Here is a 22,734-nt window from a genome sequence, read left to right as displayed (position 1 = left end):
TTTAAATTAAAATGAATCGAAAACATGAAGCTCGTTTTCAAAAACAGAACAGAAAAGAACGTTTATTCTATTAGATTTGTACCATAAGTACATCATCGTAACATATTTACAAAATTGATACATTGACATTTAATATAATACAGTCACATGATAAACCATTTATTGATTGATTGGTATTTTGTTTTTGAATTAATTCATAATGTAAATGCCATAAACATGAAATCATCGCTTCTTTGACGAGTCATTTCAATATATAACATAAATTAAGTAGACATGTAAAATAATTCATCGCCAATATAACATGCATGTGTTTGTCACAGAAAAATAAACTTAATCTTTTATAAACCTGTAGAAAGTTGTAGATTATAAATAAATACGCAATGCACAAATCGCGCATTTTCAATTATTATCATTATCATAATTCTTTAAACTTTTAGTCAGGGTTAATTTTGATCTTATATCCCCGCCAAAAGCTTTTTATATATATTTACAAAAAATATATCACTTGCTTTTCAAGTTTTCAATATTTTATCGGGGAAGAATACTTTTATGAAAATAATTAAAATAAATAATTAAAATTAAAATAATTGCTAATTATTTCTCGAGGTATCTGTGATTCTAAAGTACAAAAATTGAGATAGGTGTCGAAATGTCTTACCCACTAGGTGTCGAAAAGTCATGTTAAAAAATGGTCAAAGTTGTCAAGAGGTTCAGAAGTTATCTTAATATCGTAAGGGTTCGATAAGTCAATGGGTCTAAATGTTCTTCTTGCGAATGATATTCAACAACATGTAATAATTACAGACATGTATTAATAAATTGTAAAACAATGGATGTATGTTTCTTTTTTAAATTCATGTATGCAATATTTTAGTATTATACTAAAACTTATTACATCTTCACGTGATTGTTTATAAAGAAATAAACCACACTCTAATTTATTACTTGATTGATATATTATAGTAACCGATTATATTTTAAATCAATGATTATATTCTTTTTTGTCTATTTTCTCTTTTTCTCTGTACATTGTAAAATCCTAGATTTTAAGTATGTTTCTAACAAGGTACTCGAAGTACCAATTTAAGTGATGATATCTTCTTTATAAATATAGAACACATGTCTTACATATTTTTTCACATTTAAAATCACTTTTACAAGAGCTTAATTTGATAGAAAGTCTACAGAGTCCACCAAAAATAAAATCGATTCGTATAGTTTTCTAAAGTCTAACAAAACTGCATGTGAAACTTTTCAACAGGTTTTGACAGATATAAAACCCTATTATTCGTATTCTTAATTCAGAATATGGAAGCATATTCATCAAAAAGTGCTAACCTATATTTACGTTCATATGAAACTGATTTTAATCTAAAAATAAACTTTCAACATATAATTTCAGGTATGAACGCATTGCTAATGTGCCAAAAAACATGGAACTCAGGTATTGTAAGATTTCAATACACTGAGGTAGTGTGAGGGTGTAACAGTCGGTGGAAAGATATATGAACGATATTATCAATTTGTATCACAGCTTAAGCCCAAACAGGCTTCAGATATTTTTTTTACACAAGTTTGCGTGCTCTCTTGAAACTTTTTCTATATGCTTTGTTTGTCATGGTTGAAACTTTCACTGTCCACATTATATGCTTATATATTGTATGTTTATGCATATGTATATTTCTTTTTGTAATAAATTTGTCTTTTAATCGTATTTCATGCTAAAAAAGTTCCAATAGAATATAAATGGCATCGTATGGTCACAACCTATGGGCGATGTGGCCTATCGTAAGTATATGTTATGAAAACCATTTTATGTCGACACAAGGTTTATCATAATTACCATTACTGTCCAATGTTTTGCAGCTAGCGTCCAAAGGCACTGATTGAGAAATGTAAAGACTGCCCTGGACTCAAACTGAAGCCTTTGAATACTGTACTAAGATTCTACCAATTGACCTGTCCGTCACTTACTCTCCTTTTTCCTATTAAAACTCTATAAGCAATATATAGATTATAAGAAAGCTTTCTCTCTCTCTCAAACTAACAAACAAGTGTTTTTTCTTGTACGTTTTAAACAACAACCTCTCAATAGGTGGGCCGATATACAACAAAAGAAGTGCACAAAATACCGACCAATAAAATCGCGTTTTACAAAATTTATATTCTTCAACAGTGTGGGTGAACAACTATCAGAAATAAAATGACAGTGCCTTTTTCACGAGTCTTGCTAAAATGAGATGCAAAAAGTTTTCCCAACTCAATTCTTCCACCAAAAGAGACCTCTCTTATGATATTTTAAGGTTTCAATGTACGTCGTATATAGAACAGGCGTTTTGATTGGTTTCTTACAGCCTGATGAAATCGTGCGGCAACCAATGAAATAGCTGTCTTAGACACACTTCTTATTGACTGGTTACCTTAAAAAAAACACGGTTGATAAATGTAAATGGTTCGGCCTTGGGTATCCGACGATGTCGGAGCACTATTTCGGATGATAAAGTGTCTGACAGAAAAATAAAATCATCTCCTTTAAACCATAAGGGTAAGAGCTGTTTTGGCAGGAAAAATTATTAAGATGGTCTCTACATAAATTATTAAAACAATAACCTTGGTCAAAAAAGTCATATCCACAGGTCATGGGGTTACGCTATGTGTATCAAATGACAACATAAAAGGTTGTGAGTTCCTATTAAACAGCAGAGACTAAGCTCAGATATTTTGCTCAGAAGAACTTCAAATTGAATTGTATTTCAATTTTATGAGAATAGACATTCCAGTATAGCTCAATGTAATAAAATGAAACATTAGAAAAATCGAGGCAAGGCGCGTGGATACAAAACATGGGAACGATCTGTTAAAAATGTTTAACATATTTTGAATGCATATTTGAGAATATTACGATCAGTTTATATAACTTATATAACAATCGGATGGTTTTAAAATTTCTCCTGTACACCCGGGTATGTTTTGAATTAACGCTTGTCGGACGAAAAAAATTCTGAAATCCTTGCTAACTAGTCAACAAAAATACTGATGTAGTTGTGATGAATATTGTTAGAAGGTAACAAGTCTTTTGAGAATGGAATATGAACAGCGGATAAATAAATAAAAGAAGAAGATGGGTCATATCTTTACCTTATATTTGCATAATCAATGCTACACACTTTTCTTAGTCTCTAGACATTATATTATATACATGGATGCAGCAAAATGGTATTATTTGCACATTTTTATTTCAGGCAAAATGTTTTATACATGCATGCAGCAAAATGGTATTATTTGCACTTTTTTTATTTCAGGCAAAACGTTATTCTTCGCAAGCAGGGACTTCAGCCAGCCAGAAGCATGCAAAACATTAATGCACAGCAAAATGAAGACAACCCCAATGAATTGTAAGATCTATAAGCAGAATAATTATAATATTTGTTAATAATAATTATTCTGAAGTCAGTTTTTCTCAATGAATAATATAAATGATATGAATGAAGATGATAACGGTTATGCATGGCATAATAACTTCATTTGTTCAAAGAAGACAGCAAAATAAATAAATATCATTACATTGATAAATTGAAATCTGAAAAATCATAAATACAATACAGTTATAAAGTAAACAAATTTTAAAAACTGTGTTGAACTTCCTTTTAACCGAAATTAGCATTTACTTACACCCTTGTGCTTAACCCAAAAATGTGTTGCATTTATGGGTTAGTTTTTTTTCTTATAATAGGGATTTCGATGATTATGAAGTTTGTGGTTGGAGAGGCGACAGACACTATTTGTAAGTATTCTGTTTAAATATTTCCTGGAATAGAGATATGTTTGTCCTTTGTAAATTAACGTGAATTTGTATAACTTAAATACCATTTTACTAATGGTCCCTATTGTATACTTTTTTTTGCTCAACTAGCTCTTAAATATATGAAAGATAAAAAAAGTCGACCTTAATTCTTTGTGATCTAAATCTGCTGAAAAGAACTAAAAATTGGAAATGTATTTTAATTTTATGCGAATAGTCCTTCTAGTATAGCTAATTAGTAATAAAAAATGAGAAAAACCGAAGCAAAGCGCATGGATAGAAAAACACGGGAAAGATCTGTTAAGGTTGTTTAACAAATTTTGAACGCATATTTTAGAATATTACTATCAGTTTATTGAATTTATTTATTAACAATCGGGTGGTTTTAAATACCTCTTACACATCTGGACATGTTTAAAATTAACGTTTTGGGACAAAACAAAAGCTCAAATCCTTACTAACTTGTCAACACAAATGACACACAAAGAATGTCACTAGTCAGTTGTTCTTTTAAATAGTCTTAAAAATCTGTAAACAGAGTGATCTCTCTCGGAAACATTAATCACAACACAATTACATGAAAAATGCAGACTCGGTTTGATTGAGTCTGTACATAAGGGATAATGAATAAGTGCAACATCCCTCACGCCCCCGCGCAAGCTTAAGCGGTACTCATTTTTCAACACTAAATTAAGCTGGCATCAATGATCCCGAAGAACAAGAAAAATATAAAAACACTGAAATGAAGTACGGGGAAACTATTTACAGCTGCCGCACAGCACTTGACACCTGCTGTTGTGGAGTATAAAAATCTGGAAACAAAGTGATCCCTCGAATGCATTAATTACAACAAATTTTAATGAAAATGCAGACTCGGTTTGATTGAGTCTGTACATGAGGGATAATGAAGAAGTGCAACATCCCTCACGTCCCCTAGCACTGGCTTGAGCGGTACTCATATCTCAACAATTTATAGTGAACGCATCAATGATCCAGAAGGACAAGAAAAATATAACAACACTGAAATGAAGTACGCGGCAATTATTTTCAGCTGCCACACAGCTCTTGACATCTGCTGTTGTTAAGTATAAAAGTCTTGAAACAATAGCAATTATTTTCATAAAAGTATCTGATAAAATATTGAAAACTTGAAAAGCAATATATTTTTTGTTAATATATAAAAGCTTTGGCATGATATGTCAAATAAGACCCCTGTTAGTATATGTTATGAAAACCATTTTATGTCGACACTAGGTTTTTACATAAGCACCATTACTGTCCAATATTTTGCAGCTAGCGCCCAAAGGGACTGATTGAGAAATGTAAAGACTGCCGTGGACTAAAACTGTGAAGCCTCTGAATACTGTACTAATATTCTAACGAATGACCTGTTCGGCTACTTACTCTCCTTTTTCTTTCCTATTACAATTCTATAAGCAATATATAGATTATAAGCAAGATTTCTCTCTCTCTCTCTCTCTCTCTCTCTCTCTCTCTTTTTTTTTCTCCCCCCCCCCCTCCCTCTCTCTCTCTCTCTCTCTCTCTCTCTCTCTCCCTCTCTCTCCCCCCCTCTCTCTCTCTCTCTCTTTCTCTCTCTCTCTCAAACTAACAAACAAAATCCATGTTTCATCTTGTTCGTTTTAAACAACAACTTCTCAACAGGTGGACTGATGTACAACAAAAGAGGTGCACAAAATACCGACCAATAAAGTCGCGTTTTACAAAATTTATATTCTTCAACAATGTGGGTAAACAAATATCAGAAATAAAATGACAGCGCCTTTTTCACGAGTCCTGCTAAAATTAGATGCAAAAACTTTCTCCAACTCAATTCTTCCACCAAAAAGAGACCTCTCTTGTGATGTGTTAACGTTTCAATGTACGTCGTATATAGAACGGGCGTTTTGATTGGTTTCTTAACACCTGATGAAATCGTGCAAACAAATTCTGAAATCCTTGCTTACTAGTCAACAAAAAATACTGATGTAGTTGTAATGAATTTTACTAGAAGGTAACAAGTCTTTTGATAATGGAATATGAACAGCGGATAAATAAATGAAAGAAGAAAATGGGTCATATCTTTATATTATATTTTCATAATCAATGCTACACAATTTTCTTAGTCTCTCGACATTATATTCGTATACCACATAGATGCAGCAAAATGGTATTATTTGCACATTTTTAATTTCAGGCAAAATGTTATTCTTCGCAAGGAGGGACTTCAGCCAGCCAGAAGCATGCAAAACATTAATGCAAAGCAAAATGAAAACACCCCCAATGAATTGTAAGATTTATATGCAGAATAATTATAATATTTGTTAATAATAATTATTCTAAAGTAAGTTTTTCTGCGACTTATTTTTAAAACATTTTGTCACAAACATGTGCAATCATGAATATTTCTTTTAAATCCTTTTAATAAAGTTTTTAATAAAAAAGATATAGGTTTTGCGTTGAAGGAAAAGTATTAAATCGTTTTTCTCAAATGAAAACCGAAATTGATTAACTGAATAAAACAAAAGTTACTTAAGTTTGTATCAAATAATGACTTTGTACTTGCAAATGAAGATGCAAGCACTTACATAATGAGAAATATCATGCAATGTGATATAAATACTTATCGGCAAACCACTCATAATTAGAAGATGGCAAATAAATTAACGTCAAGGCCTATTGGAACAAAAATTGTTCTTTGAATTTCAAACTTTTTGTAGATAATACTTGATTTCTGTGAAAAGTCTAAGAATATTTGATGCAAAGAAACACAAAGACTTTGATCGAATCCACATAATAGGGATAATCTTTAAAAGATGCTAAAAAAGTGTCAGACGTTAGTTACTTGATGAGCTTCAGGACTTGCTTCACCTCTAAAGACTTGCTTCATCTCTGTGGAATTGATTTCAATCTTCTCAGAGTCACCTACTTAAAAGTTCGGCAGATCTTACTTAGACAATAATGAAGGCCCTTTTCGGGATAATATTTGTTTTGTTAGTTTCCCAATTTTCTACTAACGAATCTCAGGATTGTTTTTCTTAATTCTCATAGGTCAATGCCAGAATGCCAATCAATGATATGAATGAAGATGATAACGGTTATGCATGGCATAATAACTTCATTTGTTCAAAGACGACAGCAAAATTAATAAATATCATAATGATTACATTGATGAATTGAAATCTGAAAAATCATATATACAATTATAAAGTAAGCAATTTTAAAAACTGTGTTGAACTTCCTTTTAACCGAAATTAGCATTTACTTTAACCCTAGTGCTTAACCCCAAACAGTTTTGCATTTATGAGTCAGTTTTTTCTTCTTATAATAGGGAAGTCGATGATTATGAAGTTTGTGGTTGGAGAGACGACAGACACTATTTGTAAGTATTCTGTTTAAATATTTCCTGGAATAGAGATATGTTTGTCCTTTGTAAATTAACGTGAATTTGTATAACTTAAATACCATTTTACTAATGGTCCCTATTGTATACTTTTTCTTTTGTTCAACTAGCTCTTAAATATATAAAGGTTAAAATAACTTGACTTTAAATCTTTGTGATCTGAATGTCACTAGTTCATCTGCTGAAAAAAACTAAATTCGAAATGTATTTCAATTTTATGCGAACAGACCTTCTAATATAGCTTATTAGTAATAAAAAATGAGAAAAACCGAAGCATAGCGCATGAATAGAAAAACACGGGAAAGATCTGTTAAGGATGTTTAACAAATTTTGAACGCATATTTTAGAATAATATTATCAGTTTATTGAATTTATTTATTACCAATCGGGTGGTTTTAAATACCTCTTACACATCTGGACATGTTTTAAATTAACGTTTTGGGACAAAACAAAAGCTCAAATCCTTACTAACTTGTCAACACAAATGACACACATAGAATGTCACTAGTCAGTTCCTCTTTTTAATAGTCTTAAAAATCTGAAAACAAAGTGATCCCTCGGAAACATTAATCACAACACAATTGCATGAAAAATGCAGACTCGATTTGATTGAGTCTGTACATAAGGGATAATGAATAAGTGCAACATCCAGCATCAGCTTTAGCGGTACTCATTTTTCAAAACATAATAGTGCTGGCATCAATGATCCCGAATAACCAGAAATATATAACAACACTGAAATGAAGTACGGGGCAACTTTTTACAGCTGCCACACAGCACTTGACACCTGCTGTTTTGAAGTATAAAAATCTGGAAACAATTGATCCTTCGAAAGCATTAATCACAACAAAATTACATGAAAAATGCAGACTCGGTTTGATTGAGACCTCGTCTGCTTCTATCATTTATTACACATTTACTGCCTCTGGTGTTCAGTTTTGTATACTGGTATATATTTCAATATCAATAAATATAACATAGATGAAATTTTAAATATAAGTAACAGTCACCTGTTAAATTGGCAAGATTAAACAAGAATCTTGAAACCACAGCAAAATTAACGTTTCCTTTCATAACGCAAATTGATGGGCGACAATGGTAAATGAATGTTACCGCCCATGACCTAAAACACCTGCTAAAGAACACAACATTTAAACATGTTAAAAGACATGTATAAGAAGCAAACATCATATTTTAAGGGTAAAACATTTTCAAAAAGACAACTGAAACCACATAAGGAGAAAATATAACATGAAGTGAAAATACTACAGAATCAACAAACAATATCGTAATGAACATCTTAATTTTAATTTTTTTTCTATAAAGTCTAAATAAATATTTTTCTTTCATATATTTCTTTTAATTCCTATGATATGAGCTTCAAACTTCGAAGCTTAGAAAATATGTTCCTTGTCATTTCCTAAATTATTTACGAGAAGATTTAGGTTAGGTCTCTTGCTTGACTATTTCCAGAATGATGTCCACTTGAACATATATATACTTTTTTCTAGAAATTATTATTTTTAATCTAACTTCATAATTTCTTAAAGCACTTATGTCAAACTTACACATCATAATAATAATATGACAATGTGTATAAATCAAGCGTAAATGTATCCAGTATTATCTCATCCTTTAATTTAGAATTGTCCTTGTGTTTTTTCGATAACTTCTTTATTTCTCCATGGTTTTACTTCAAATTATAAATATATGATTTTTATCAACACCTATATCATATGCTTTTAGATTTATAAGTCTAGGGTTTTCAGAAAATTTTCCATATTTGACATTGAATTGTTTAAATTGTTTAAATTTAAATTGTTGCTTTTACAGAAAGACTTAAAGATTTGCACATTGTCTGTCAGTCCGTTCCTAAAATCTAAATCCTAAAATCGCTTTTAGAGTTTGGAATTTTTTCCCAAAAAATCACTTAAAATAGAGCAAAGATGAAACTGGTTAAACATGCTATTCCTGAGAAAAATTTGATCTTTTGATTCTCGTTGTATCAAAACAATTTCCTTAATAGGCAAAGAAACTTAACACACTACGATGAGACACAAACTTAAACCTCAAAAGTTCATTCATATCTTCCACAAAAATTGTATTGCCATTGTCATTTAATATGATGCCAAAATACTTCTCTTGATGTGTTCCAACCGGTAGGGGACAATTTTATTGTTTGCAATATTTTGATAATTGCTTGTAAACATTACAAAATAGTGAAGCAGAAAAAACTTGGCCATAGACCTTCAAGAGATATCTTTTGCAACAGTCAAGTCTTGTTTCTATGCAAAATCTATAGAATGTTATGTAATGGTAATTTGTAATTTGTGAAGAAATTGGTGATCACCAGTAAGTTATGCAAGTAAGCTTGTTCAGTGGATCGGCCGCCGAGAAATAACCAAACTGTTTTAAAATCGGCAAACAAACAAACATATTTGCCAGTTATGTTAACATTAACTAAATCTACTTAAAACAAAAACGTTCGAGAATTTGTTTCACTTATTTAAACTAATATGTAAGTTCCAAAATTGAAAGGTTCTTGATATCTCAGTAATTTAGTCTTATTTACAGAATGAAATGTCGACAATACTAGTAATACAAATTTAAATGTTTTGACAGCATTAATGCACTAATTTTGTTGTATTGTGCGGAAATATGTGGTATATATTGTTCATCAAACATGTAAATTCAAAAAACAATTTGCTAAATCATATTTGGTGAGAAATCCCAATTGACTTTTCTCATATGAAATAGGAAAATTCAGAAATATGTCAAGAAAAGTTCCTCAAATAATAAAAATCAAATTCAATAATTTATATGATAATACGACAGAGCCTAGTTACCATCCGAGAGCCAAATAGATCGGGTTATATTCATGAAAATATAATATGTCGTTTAATGAATATGTGATAAGTATACATGTAAAACAATCTGGAAACAAAGTGATCCTACGGAAGCATTAATCACAACAAAATTACAAGAGAATTGCAGACTCGGTTCGATTAGGTCTGTACATGAGGGATAATGAATAAGTGCAATATCCCTCATGCCCCTAGCACCGGCTTGAGCGGTACTCAATTCTCAACACTTAATAGGAGCGGTACTCAATTCTCAACACTTAATAGTGCTGGCATCAATGATCCCTAAGGACCAGAAAAATATAACAACACTGAAGTGAAGTACGGGGCAACTTTTTACAGCTGCCACACAGCACTTGACACCTGATGGTGTGAAAAACAAAAATCTGGAAACAAAGTGATCCCTCGGAAGCATTAATCACAACAAAATTACAAGAGAATTGCAGACTCGGTTTGATTGAGTCTGTACATGAGGGATAATGAATAAGTACAATATCCCTCATGCCCCCTAGCACCGGCTTGAGCGGTACTCAATTCCACACAGCAGTTGACACCTGCTGTAAATCTGGGAACAAAGTGATCCCTCGGAAGCATGTAAGTTGCACTTTGCCAGTCTTTTTCTAAAGTATATTCTTTGCTGAATATTGCAAATGAAATATTTTGTCCTTTCTTTACTTTGATGTCATGACATCAAACTTAGACATGTAAATATTTCAGAACAATAACTGGCAACCCATATCATCCTCAGCAATCCAAGTACAACTGATGATAAATCTTCCGTTAGTTTTTTTCTCAATGCTTATGAGTCAATGTCACAATAACCATTTATCCTAGAAATGAATACTGAAGACAATAGTGTATGATATGATAACTTTATATGTGTATAGAAGGCATCAATGCAAACCAATATTTGAACAAAATACATGCATCGGGTATAATGTTGGAAAATACTTTGTCGGTTTCGCCTAAAAAAATATCATAAAATTTGCTTATACATTAACATCAACTATTGTAGAAATATTTTGAATTCACATCAAACTAGTTGTATTTATAACAATCATATAATATACACGACAACAACTGTGAAGGTTTTAGTAGTAATGTACAAAATGATGAAAAAAATGGTTAACCTTAATGATTTGGGGAATCATATCAGGTTAGTACTTCTGTTAAATAGTTTTGACGAACCTAGCTTCCCCTTTTAGCTCATCCGAGCACGTGCTCATGATGGACTATTGTGATTCTGCGTCATCAACAAGTTCAAGCAACATCTCATCTGAAATCAATAATTGCACATCAATGAAATATTTGGGAATGATCATTGGGTTGTCTCTTTTTAAAGTTGTTCAAATGGTTCCGGTCTGTTGCATAAGTGAGTCATCGGGCCTAAAAGGAAGTTTCAAGAAGGCAAATTTTAAGAATCTTCTAGTCTAACAGTACATGACCAATGGCTTTGATATTTTTAATATGATATAACCTTTAGGTCCTCTACCAAAGTGAGTCAACTTCTGCTTATTGTGTCAAGATTGTCCCCATCCAGTTCGATCATAGGTTTTCCTAATATGAATATAGTAAAACCTCATTTTCTCTTAAATCTCAAAGGGTAGACATAAAACATTTTGTAGTGAACCTGCATCAAGTTTGTTTACATAATAACCGTGGGTTCAAAATTGGCCTTGCCCCCTGGGTTCATAATTGATTTTCGTTATGAAAAAAATCCTCCAAAGGTTCAAACGCTATTTCTTAGATATTTGGCATGAAATATTGTGGACCTTTACAAAGACTGTTTATATGATGACCCAAGGGTCAAAGAAACTCTGCCCTGAGGTTATGAATATTCTTTACATACGTTAACAAAATGTTTTAGAAACGTAGAAAGCTTAAGATTAGATATTTGAAATGGAACATTGTTTTGTGAACCTGTCTCAAAATTGTTTAAATTAAAGCCTTGGGCTCAAAATTAGTCCTGTCCAATTTGGGCTTAGTGACCTACGTTTTTTGTAATCTTATATATAGCCATAGAATTTGGACCATGTGCACAATTATATCAGATGTAGAATTGAACTTCGATACCACCTAAATTTTAACGACAAAGTGACCTTCTTTCTTGCCATTTGATGCCAAGCTTTTGAATTAGGATGATGTGTACAGTTTTAGTAGTAAAATGGATCTTTGATATCATCTGACCTAGATTTTGACCTAGTGATCTTTTTTCTTGTTTTTTATGTACAGCTATGAAATAAGGATCATATATATAGTGAATATAAAAATTATCTATGAAGTATGGTCTATTTAGCACACATCGTTCAGACTCTTGTAATAAACACTAGATGCCACTGCTTTGACACAAATAACAGCCTGTCCCCATGGTGAGCGCTTTTGGACCAATGACCCCCTTGTTACAATTTCCCTCGCTCCTAAATCTGGTGTACTGCACTGTATATATTACATTACCATTCCATATAAACTAGATAAACATTTTAATCATAATTAAATATTCTAAATATAGGTCACAATATGTTAATTCAAATAGTTGAAATGATATTACGTAGCAAAATTGAACATATTTCAGTTTTGGTTTTCTTACGAACGAAAAATGTTTTCTATGTTCTCATTTGACAATTAAATCTAACGAGATTTTCTTTCTCTTAAACATTTCTTTATAAACATTTTAAAAAATTGCCAAGCTTTATTTTAATATTTTTTCTTGGGAAAAATTTTACGTTTTGAATTTCAGAATTGATAATGTGAGTTATTATAATTTACTCAGTTCAATTTATAAGAACGATTACATTGGGTAAACAATTTTTTCTCGCCATTTATGGGTAAAGTTCAAGTTCCATGAACATTGCCTTTTAGTTGATCTTTCGTCGAACAGTAAGAAATAAATGTGTGTTAATTAACTTATTAACAGTCCCAGATTTTATGATTTTATTTAGTAACAAGCTATTTCATTTTATATTTTTAAGTTAATAATTTATAATTTCTTAATCAGAATCTCTAATTTTATTTATTTTAGAATGTAAAGAAAAGTTATTATTTTAGTTTTTGAACATATCTTTGAACATATCTTTGAGGAATTATCATATAAAAATGAAATGAAATATGTAATACTTCAGAAACAAACGTGAAAGAATAAGGCCCGATGTGAGCTACACGGATTTGATGTATGACGTAGAAAAAAAGGCATACAACCAAAGAGATCGAAGTTATTCATGTTTGAATCATGGGTGAATATTATTCCAAATTGTTTAATTCCTCTGGTAACGTTATTTTATAGAAAAAATGAAAATTCACAGAGAATAAAATAATTTCGTTTATTTAGAACGCCAAGAAATCTTATTTACAGGCTTCTATTTTTTAAACATAATACATTTTCCAAACTTGGACGGACAAGCATCCCGCGTTTAATCTTTTCTTTATTAATCAGGATCACAAATGGGTGTATGATGATAATTTTTTTGAATGCATATTTTCATAACCAGCAATTGTTCTCACCACTATCATGAATTACGCAAATGTTTTTTTAAGTAGAGCTTTTGTCATGACCCACTCTTCGATATTGGTTAACATTTTGGTAAAGTTTTTATTTTGGTCAGTAAATCAATAACAAAAAAATAATTTTATTTAAACTTTATTTGTGGGTGTATCACAGCCACATTGTGCATATGCTTTTAGCTCAATTTTTCAAAAAAGTACAGCAATTGTCATGACCCTCTTTTAGTTGTTGGTAAACCTTTTTGGATAAGTTTTAGTTTATGGTCTTCAACACTAATTAAGTCATTTTAGTTAAACTTTATATATGGACATACCTTTATGAGTTAACCTGCCAATTTTTAACAGATCAATATGTGAAAGGTTAAGGTCAATCGGACCATCTGGCCATAAAAGCAAAGGGCACTTTACCTAGGACCTCCAAACTATCATATGGATGCACCTTGATACGTTCTGTATACCACACTTATTTACAGGTTAAACGGTCCTATGTCAAGGTCACGGGGCTTTATAAAAAAGACACAATAAACTGGCCGTAAAATCTTAGTGTATTGACAGGGGAGCATCAAACTGTGTATGCGGATGACTCTACCTGCCACCACCATTTTCATGTAAAACGATCAAAGGTCGTGGTCAGTTTTGGTTACCGGAACCTGTAATTGATAATAATAGTAGGTTAAGTTTCATGTTTTTTAGAAACGATCAAAGCTTTTCGTTTCAAACTTTATACTCTTATTTATTACCAAATTGTGATCCCATACCACAAAGTCAGATCAGATAAGTCTGCAACTGCAGTGAACAAAATGATTACCTTTGTTTGACTAAGATTTTTCCCCTGGCTAACCATTTTGATATTTTGTCAAAGTTATTCAAGATAATCACTTTACATTTGAATACATGTTGTTGTTCTAAAAAAAACACTTCTTGAGGGATTATATCCTGGAAGTTAATTATTTTAGTATATGTAATTAACTCACGTTTTATAGCTTATGTTTCCCTTATTTACTCAAAAACTATCAGATGTTTTCACTATAAACTTAAAATACTTGAATAATTCCCCCTATCCTACTTTGCTTTTAGTATGCTTTTCTGCACTGAGAAAAGAGAAACACTTTAAATGGTTTGCGGTATGAGTAGATGAATCTTCTTTTTTTAATTTCCTGTGAATATTTTTTTAGTCAAATTACCTATATATATGTGTAAATTGCGAGTCATGATTCAAAATACTGCGAAAACAATGCATCAAAGCAGACTGGAATGGAAGTCAGATACGGCATCTCTTTCCAGTAGTTACTTCTAGTCTAATAACACCAATCCAAATAGAGCGTGACATTATTTCATGATTAAACACAATAAATCCTGTTTAGTGCATATACCCACAAGTCTGTACATGCCCCGTGTCGACCTATCCTACGTCACTCCAAAACTATACATCAGCCTGATAATATCTTCCATAAGGTGAAGCAGAGTTCAAATCCCAACTGAAATGCCTCAAGTCATCAACTCAGAAATAACAAAGTCTTTATAATAGTCATACATCATTTTTAGCGCGACTCCAAAACTTGATGGAATAAAAGCTTGTATATTTTTGTCAAGCACTGTTAGAAAGAAAATCACGGCATAGCCCCACTCTAACCTGGTAGAATAATCAATACAGATTATGTTGCCTTGGCAATATTCCCGTTCATAAATTAAAATTATCTTTCAGGTCCCTTCTGAATGATTTTTAAAAATCCTTTTTGGGTAATCTCCCAACAAGGCTTCTGGCCCCGGTGAAAACACACACCATCCTGGTCAACATCTGTTGGTTATCAATGGATAATGGTGTCGTTCGAAATTTTGTAAAAAAATGTAAAATAAGAAACATAGCAGACAATAATTTATTATCAAAACCTCAAATATATGTTTCTTGTCAAGAAGCATATCATATGTGATCCGGTTCACAACTCTAGCACCAAAATCATCAGAATTATCCGCCTTTTAATGACTTCTTTATCTCTTAATGTATTTACTTCAAACTGCATATATATGTTTCTTATTATCACTCAACTCATGTGTTAGAAAATGCAATACTCTTGTTTACTATTTCCAGAATTATACCCCGCCGCCCCCTGAAGTTAGATGTTTTTAATTGTTTACTCAAGCTTCTTCATTTCTTAAAGGCTTTACTTCAAACTACCACATCATAATAATATGACAATATTTATAATTATCTCCTAAAACTATGAATTATCCTCATTTAAGCTTTATCTTTATTATTTCTGCTTGATTTACTTTAAATTTGAAAAAACATTGTGAAATAAATAGTTGATCTTTCGTCGTACAGTAAGAAATAAATGTGTGTTCTTTAACTCATTAACAGTCCCAGATTTTATGTTTTTATTTAGTAACAAGCTATTTCATTTTATATTTTTTATAATATAATTTCTTAATCAAAAGCTCTAATTTTAAATATTTTAGAATGTTTAGAAAAGTTATTATTTAAGTTAAATCTTTGAATATATCTTTGAGGAATTATCATATAAAAATGAAATGAAATATGTAATACTTCAGAAACAAACGTGAAAGAATAAGGCCCGATGTGAGCTACACGGATTTGATGTATGACGAAGAAAAAAAGGCATACAACCAAAGAGATCGAAGTGATCCATCTTTGAATCATGGGTGAATATTATTACAAATTGTTTACTTCCTCTGGTAACGTTATCTTATAAATAAAATGAAAATTCACAGAGAATAAAATACTTTCATTCATTAAGAATGCCAAGAAATCTTATTTACAGGTTTCTATTTTTTAAACATAATACATTTTCCAAACTTGGACGGACAAGCATCCCGCGTTTAATCTTTTCTTTATTAATCAGGATCCCAAAAGCGTGTACGATGTTAATTTTTTTGAATGCATATTTTCATAACCAGCAATTGTTCTCACCACTATCATGAATTACGCAAATGTTTTTTTAAGTAGAGCTATTGTCATGACCCACTCTTCGGTATGGTTAACATTTTGGTTAAGTTTTTATTTTGGTCAGTAAATCAATAACAAAAAAGTAATTTTATTTTAACTTTATTTATGGATGTATCTTGATGAGTTTTAACAGCAACATTACACATATGCTTTTAGCTCAATTTTTCAAAAAAAAGTACAGCAATTGTCATGACCCTCTTTAAGTCGTTGTTTAACCGTTTTTGGATAAGTTTTAGTTTATGGTCATCAACACTAATTAGGTCATTTTAGTTAAACTTTATATATGGACATACCTTTATGAGTTAACCTGCCAATTTTTAACAGATAAATATGTCAAAGGTTAAGGTCAATTGGACCAGTGCTACCATTGGGTAAAAGCAAAGTGCACTTTATCTAGGCTTTCCAAACTTTTCATATGGATGCACCTTGATAAATTCTTCATACCACACTAATTTACAAGTTAAACGATCATATGTCAAGGTCACGGGGTCTTGTAAAAAGACACCATAAACTAGCCATTAAATCTTAGTGCATTGACAGGGGAGCAACAAACTTTGTATGCGGATGACGTCTACCTACCCCCAACATTTTCATGTCAAAAGATCAAAGGTAATGGTCAGTATTGGTTACCGGAACCTGAATAAGATAATACTAGTAGGTTAAGTTCCTTTTTTTCAGAGACGATCAAAGCTTTTCGTTTGAAACTTTATACTCTTATTTATTACCAAATTGTGATCCCATATCACAAGGTCAGATCAGATAAGTCTGCAACTGCAGTGAACAAAATGATTGCCTTTGTTTGACTAAGATTTTTCCCTGGCTAACCATTTTGATATTTTGTCAAAGTTATTCAAGATATTAACTTTACATTTTAATTTATGTTGTAGTTCTAACAAAACATTTCTTAAGGGAATAAAGCCTGGAAGTTAATTATTTAAGTATATGTAATTATCTTCCGTTTTATATCTTATGTTTCCCTCATTTACTCAAAAACAATCAGATGTGTTCACTATAATCTTAAAATACTTGAATAATTCCCATTTTCCTACTTTGCTTTTATTATGCTATCCTGCACTGAGAAAAGATGAACACTTTAAATGATTTGCGGTATGAGTAAATTAACATTTGTTTTTAAATTCCTGTGACTATTTTGTAAGTTTAATTACCTATACATGTAAATTGCGAGTCATTATTAAAATACTGCTAAAACAATACATCAAAGCAGACTGGAAAGGAAGTCAGTCAATAGTTACTTCTAGTTTAATAACACCGATCCTAATAGAGCATGACATTATTTCAAGATTAAACACAATGAATCCTGTTTAGTGCATATACCCACAAGTCTGTTCATGCCCCTTGCCGACCTATCCTACGTCACTCAAAAAATATACATAAGCCTGATAGTTTCTTCCATTAGGTCAAGCAGAGTTCAAATCCCAACTGAAATGCCCCAAGTCATCAATTTAGAAAATAATAAAGTTTTTTTATAATAGTCATACATCATTTTAGCGCGACTCCAAAACTTGTTGGAATAAAAGGTTGTATATTTTTGTCAAGCACTGTTAGAAGGAAAATCACGGCATAGCCCCACTCTAATCAATACAGATAATGTTGCTAGGGCAAATATTCCCGTTCACAAATAAAAATTATCTTTCAGGTCCCTTCTGAATGATTTTTAAAAATCCTTTTTGGGTAATCTCCCCACAAGGCTTCTGGCCCCGGTGAAAACACACACCATCCTGCTCAACATCTGTTGGTAATCACTGGATAATGGTGTCGTACGACATTTTGTAAAAAAATGTAAAATAAGAAACATAGCAGACAATAATTTATTATCAAAACCTCAAATATATGTTTGTTGTCATGAAGCATGTCATATGTGACAAGGTTCACAACTCTAGCACAAAATCATCAGAATTATCCGCCTTTTAATGACTTCTTTATCTCTTATGTATTTACTTCAAACTTCATTTATATGTTTCTTATTATCACTCAAATCATGTGTGAGAAGATGCAATACTCTTGTTTGACTATTTTCAGAATTATACCCTCCTTGAAGGAAGTTAGATTTTTTAAATTGTTTACTCAAACTTCTTCATTTCTTAAAGGATTTACTTTAAACTTCAAACTTCCACATCATAATAATATGACAATGTTTATAATTATCTCCTAAAACTTTGAATTTTCCTCATTTATTCTTTAACTTTTTTATTTCTTCTTGATTAAATTTAAAATTTAAATACATTTTCAACACCTACATCATATTTGATTAGATTTAAAAGTCTAGCGCCTGGATTTCCATGATTTTTGTTTCATTTTGAACTTTGTTTGAAAATTGTTATATAGCTATTAATTTTCTTTTTTGTGACAATAAGAAATATCTTTGAAAATAGCTATTTTTCACATTTCTTCTTTGTTACTTTTAATGGTATCTACATTAAACTTAACATAATTGTTCTTTGTCATTACATCATGTATAACAATATTCATAAATCTAGAATCTTTATTTCAAAAGTTATGTTCTCATCAGTTTAAGATTTATAACCTCAGATCCCCTTTCAAAATTCCATTTTATTTAGTTCCGCCCATTGTTATCTCGTTTAGGGCAAAAGCATTCTTTTACTTGGGGACCATACGCCACTTTTACATGGAATGGCACAACTGTGTCACATTGAAGGTTCCATGATAACCGCCGTATGAACACATCTGCGGATGTTTCTAAATTCAAAATTTCACCATTTTCGTGTTAAATGTTGAATTCTGCTTAAGCCGTTGCTAGGGGGCGTGGACGGTAACTTGCAGTACCGTCCATGAACAGGCTCAATCAAACCGAGCCTGCAACATTTTCAATTGTGTTGTGTTTGACCTTCTTTAGAGATTCTGTTTATCTCTATTTTATGCTTTATACTGATTTATATTCTGGTAACAACCAAGGATATGTCTGTCAGTCCATCTGTCTGTCCGTCTTTTAACACTGTTTCCTGAGAATGCTTTCAAAGAACTTGGAACTTTTCAAATAAATGTACTTAGAATAGAGAAAAGTTGAAACACTATATTCATCCTAAGAAAATTGGACCTTTTGATTATCTGTTGTAGATCTATAATGATTATTTCTTTACTAGGCTTAGAAACTTGTCACATTACTTTGAAACATACAAAGTAAGACCTCAAAAGATTTAAGTTATTTATGTCTTCCAGAATGGCATAATTCAATGAACAATGGTCCTTGAGAATGTTGCGGGACTTTTGTATTGCTTGCAATACTATGATAATTGCTTGTTCATTTATGTCATAAAGAAGACTCATTAACCTACTGCTACGCATTTTTAATATCAAGTGAAAAAAAGCTGGTTTAAATTTGAATATTTATTTCAGTGATGGAGTTTCAAGTTTTAAAGACAAAAAAGAGGTTTGTATTCATTACACTTTTTTGGTGGCCTCCAAATCCAAGTACATGTAAGTGCATAAATAAAGTAGAAATTAATCAAAGCTTTTGGGTAAAGGCAATTAACTCGGTGTTTTTACAATATTTTAATTCCTGACTTTAAAACTATTATACACTAAAAGACTTTTATTTCCAAACCTCCAACATAGGGGAGGCGTATGTTTTTTGCAGCGTTCCTCCTGTCTTGTAAGATGAAAGTCATAATATGATTTTTTAAGTGTACTGATGGTCATGTCCGGTAAACAAACCTGTCTTTTCTGAATGAATCGCTAAAAGATTAATAAAATCAAACTGCTTATGGTATATTCTAAAACTAAACTTAATAAATTTAGATATGTAATTTTTTTTTGTTTCTTTTTTTTTCTGCAGAAAAAGTGCATAGTCATGTAGTCGTTGGTAATATTTTCATCTATATTCAAAAGACGACTAATGAAAAGTCCAAACAAGTACAAGAGGAATAAAGTTTCGTCAAAAAGCATCTTATAAAATAAGCAAAAACATATTTGCACAGCTGTTGCTGCTGAAGCTGTGTACGAACTTTTGGAGTGTTTTCATATATACTGTATGTATAGTACAGTGTTTAACATTACTGACAGATATCCATATTTACAGTTATTTTTTTATAATTGTATAGTTAGGAAATCAATATTAATGTTGAGTGTAGAATAACGCACGGTTCGAGTTAAAATATACAGGAATATAATCACGGTCGAAAGGCTTAAGTGATTAATAAAAAAGTATTTGAATGATAAACCGTGCATTATGATACTACAACGCAATAAAAATTAATACTATTTCCATTTAAACATGCTTATTAAAAAAGAATTGATGAAAGATATGCTAAACAACATTAAGCGTAAGAGTATTTTTATCGACGTCACTTGGTTTATTAACTTCACGCCTGACGTCATACGACATGTAAGCATTCAGTTTATTTTGCCCTGCATAAATCGTGTTATATTGCACTCGACATTAATTTCTATCTGTTTGAATTGTGCCGCGTGTTAGAATGAAAATAATATCATTTGATAAAGTATAGTATAAGGATTGAATGTGGAAAAAAAAGAAAAGTAAGTATTTTACCTACACTCATGAAACTTTACAAAAAAGTTAATCAGCATGTGTAGTAATTCACCTGCGTATTTTCATGGGGATTTCTTCAGTATTTGTAGAGTTATTGTCCTTGACTTTGAAAAATTTGCAATTTTCAACTTGTGTCGCATGTAGGTCAAAAAGTATTTGACCAAGAGTGATGAAACTTTACTGGAATGTTGTTCAGCATGTGCTGTTGTGTACCTTTGGTTTCGCTTGTGGATTTATTTTGTTTGTCAGAGTTATTGCCCTTAACTTGGTAAACTTTTGCGATTTTAAATTTATGTCGTACGTAGCTCAAAAAGCATTAAACTAAATAGGAATGTTGATCAGCATGTGTACTTATGCACCTGGGGTTTCACTTGTGATTTATCTAGTATTTCTAGAGTTATTGACTTTGAATTAGTAAACATCTGCATTTTTCAACCTTGGGCGTGTTTAGCTAAAAAAAAGTATAAGACTTTAAGTCATGACACTTTACAGAATTGTTGATAGGCAGTAGTTGTATCTTGTGCAGTTGTCTACCTGGGGGGTTGATTGTTGATTTATTCAGTATTTCAAGAGTAATTGCCCTTGACTTAGTAAAAACCGTTCCATTATGTTTAGCTACTCGTATGTGTTCCTTGAGTGTTAGAGTTAGAATCAACCAACTGAACTGGGATGAACATCACTGTGAAGCTGTGCTCCTGGGGTTTTGCATGTGGATCATTTCAGTTTTGTTACAGTTGCCCTTGACTTAGTATAAATTTGCAATTTTCAACGTGTTAACGCATAGCTCAAAAATCATTTGACCTGTAGGCCTGAAAGTTTACAAGAATGTTGGTCAGCATGTTTACTTATGCACCTTGTGGTTTGCTTGTGGATTTATTCAGTATTTGTAAGGTTCTTGTCCTTGACTTAGTAAATTAATTTTACTTTTCAATTTGTGTCTCGTGTAGCCCAAACAGTATTTAACCTAGAGTCATAAGATTGCCAAAACAGCGGAGTATGTGGCCACCCGTGTCCAATGAACACATTTCTAGTTATATCTATGTTTTTCTTTGACCTCTTTTGTTAAATATTTTAACATGTTTATAAAACCTCATCATTTTATTATAATATTATACCTTTATATAATCTTTACATAATTTCTGTTGTAATCAGTTTGATTTGACATAGTTTGCATGTGTTGACAAAATAAATATTTAAACCTTCTCAAATTAATAATGTAGATCTAGACTCGTTACTTATTTTTTCCATAAGATTTCATTTTGTAGATTTTAAAATGTTAAGATGAAGAGGGGTGATGATGTTGATATCTATAAGATATAGGTTTAATATGTTTTCGCCGTCATATCAGTCTTTTTTAAATTTTTAGATATTCCTTGCTGTTTGTTAAATTTTCCATTTTCTGGTATATGTTTGATTTGATGTCTTAATAACGTCATTATAACTGAATATGTTATTGTAGCGTATTTCCACCCAGCGGTTAATTTTTATACATTGACACCTTAGATTAAATATATGAAATATACCTGTATCTCAGGGTATGAAGATATTTTAAGCATGTTTTTAGATACTAAGCTGATTATTTGTTTATAATAAAATGTATATATATAATTTTCCTTACGGTATTTGGCTTTTTAATTTTATTTTTTAGGACAATAATCAAGCTTTTAAACAAATAACCAA

At 31.3% G+C, this 22,734-nt stretch overlaps 1 protein-coding gene across 4 annotated transcripts in view; it reads left to right on the top strand.

Annotated features, from left to right (window-relative positions):
* Positions 1-22,734, top strand: part of LOC132729401 (uncharacterized) — a 114,173-nt gene extending 91,439 nt beyond the window's left edge. For 3 of the 4 annotated variants that reach the window (XM_060715166.1, XM_060715168.1, XM_060715169.1), the window contains 9 exons: positions 1,403-1,444; positions 3,303-3,395; positions 3,734-3,784; positions 5,997-6,089; positions 7,131-7,181; positions 13,183-13,293; positions 16,112-16,222; positions 19,902-19,935; positions 20,341-22,734. In XM_060715166.1, the coding sequence (XP_060571149.1) occupies positions 1,403-1,444; positions 3,303-3,395; positions 3,734-3,784; positions 5,997-6,089; positions 7,131-7,181; positions 13,183-13,293; positions 16,112-16,222; positions 19,902-19,935; positions 20,341-20,361 (607 nt within the window). In that variant the 3' untranslated portion in view covers positions 20,362-22,734. The remainder of the gene's footprint in view (positions 1-1,402; positions 1,445-3,302; positions 3,396-3,733; positions 3,785-5,996; positions 6,090-7,130; positions 7,182-13,182; positions 13,294-16,111; positions 16,223-19,901; positions 19,936-20,340) is intronic. The other variant, XM_060715167.1, reaches the window with a different exon arrangement.

The sequence above is a fragment of the Ruditapes philippinarum genome, unplaced genomic scaffold, assembly GCF_026571515.1.
Source record: "Ruditapes philippinarum isolate M1 unplaced genomic scaffold, ASM2657151v2 ctg1357_1_1_1_1, whole genome shotgun sequence".
NCBI classification, from domain to species: domain Eukaryota; kingdom Metazoa; phylum Mollusca; class Bivalvia; order Venerida; family Veneridae; genus Ruditapes; species Ruditapes philippinarum.
The sequence above is the reverse complement of the archived record's forward strand: the minus strand, read 5'-3'. Positions and strand labels throughout refer to the sequence as shown.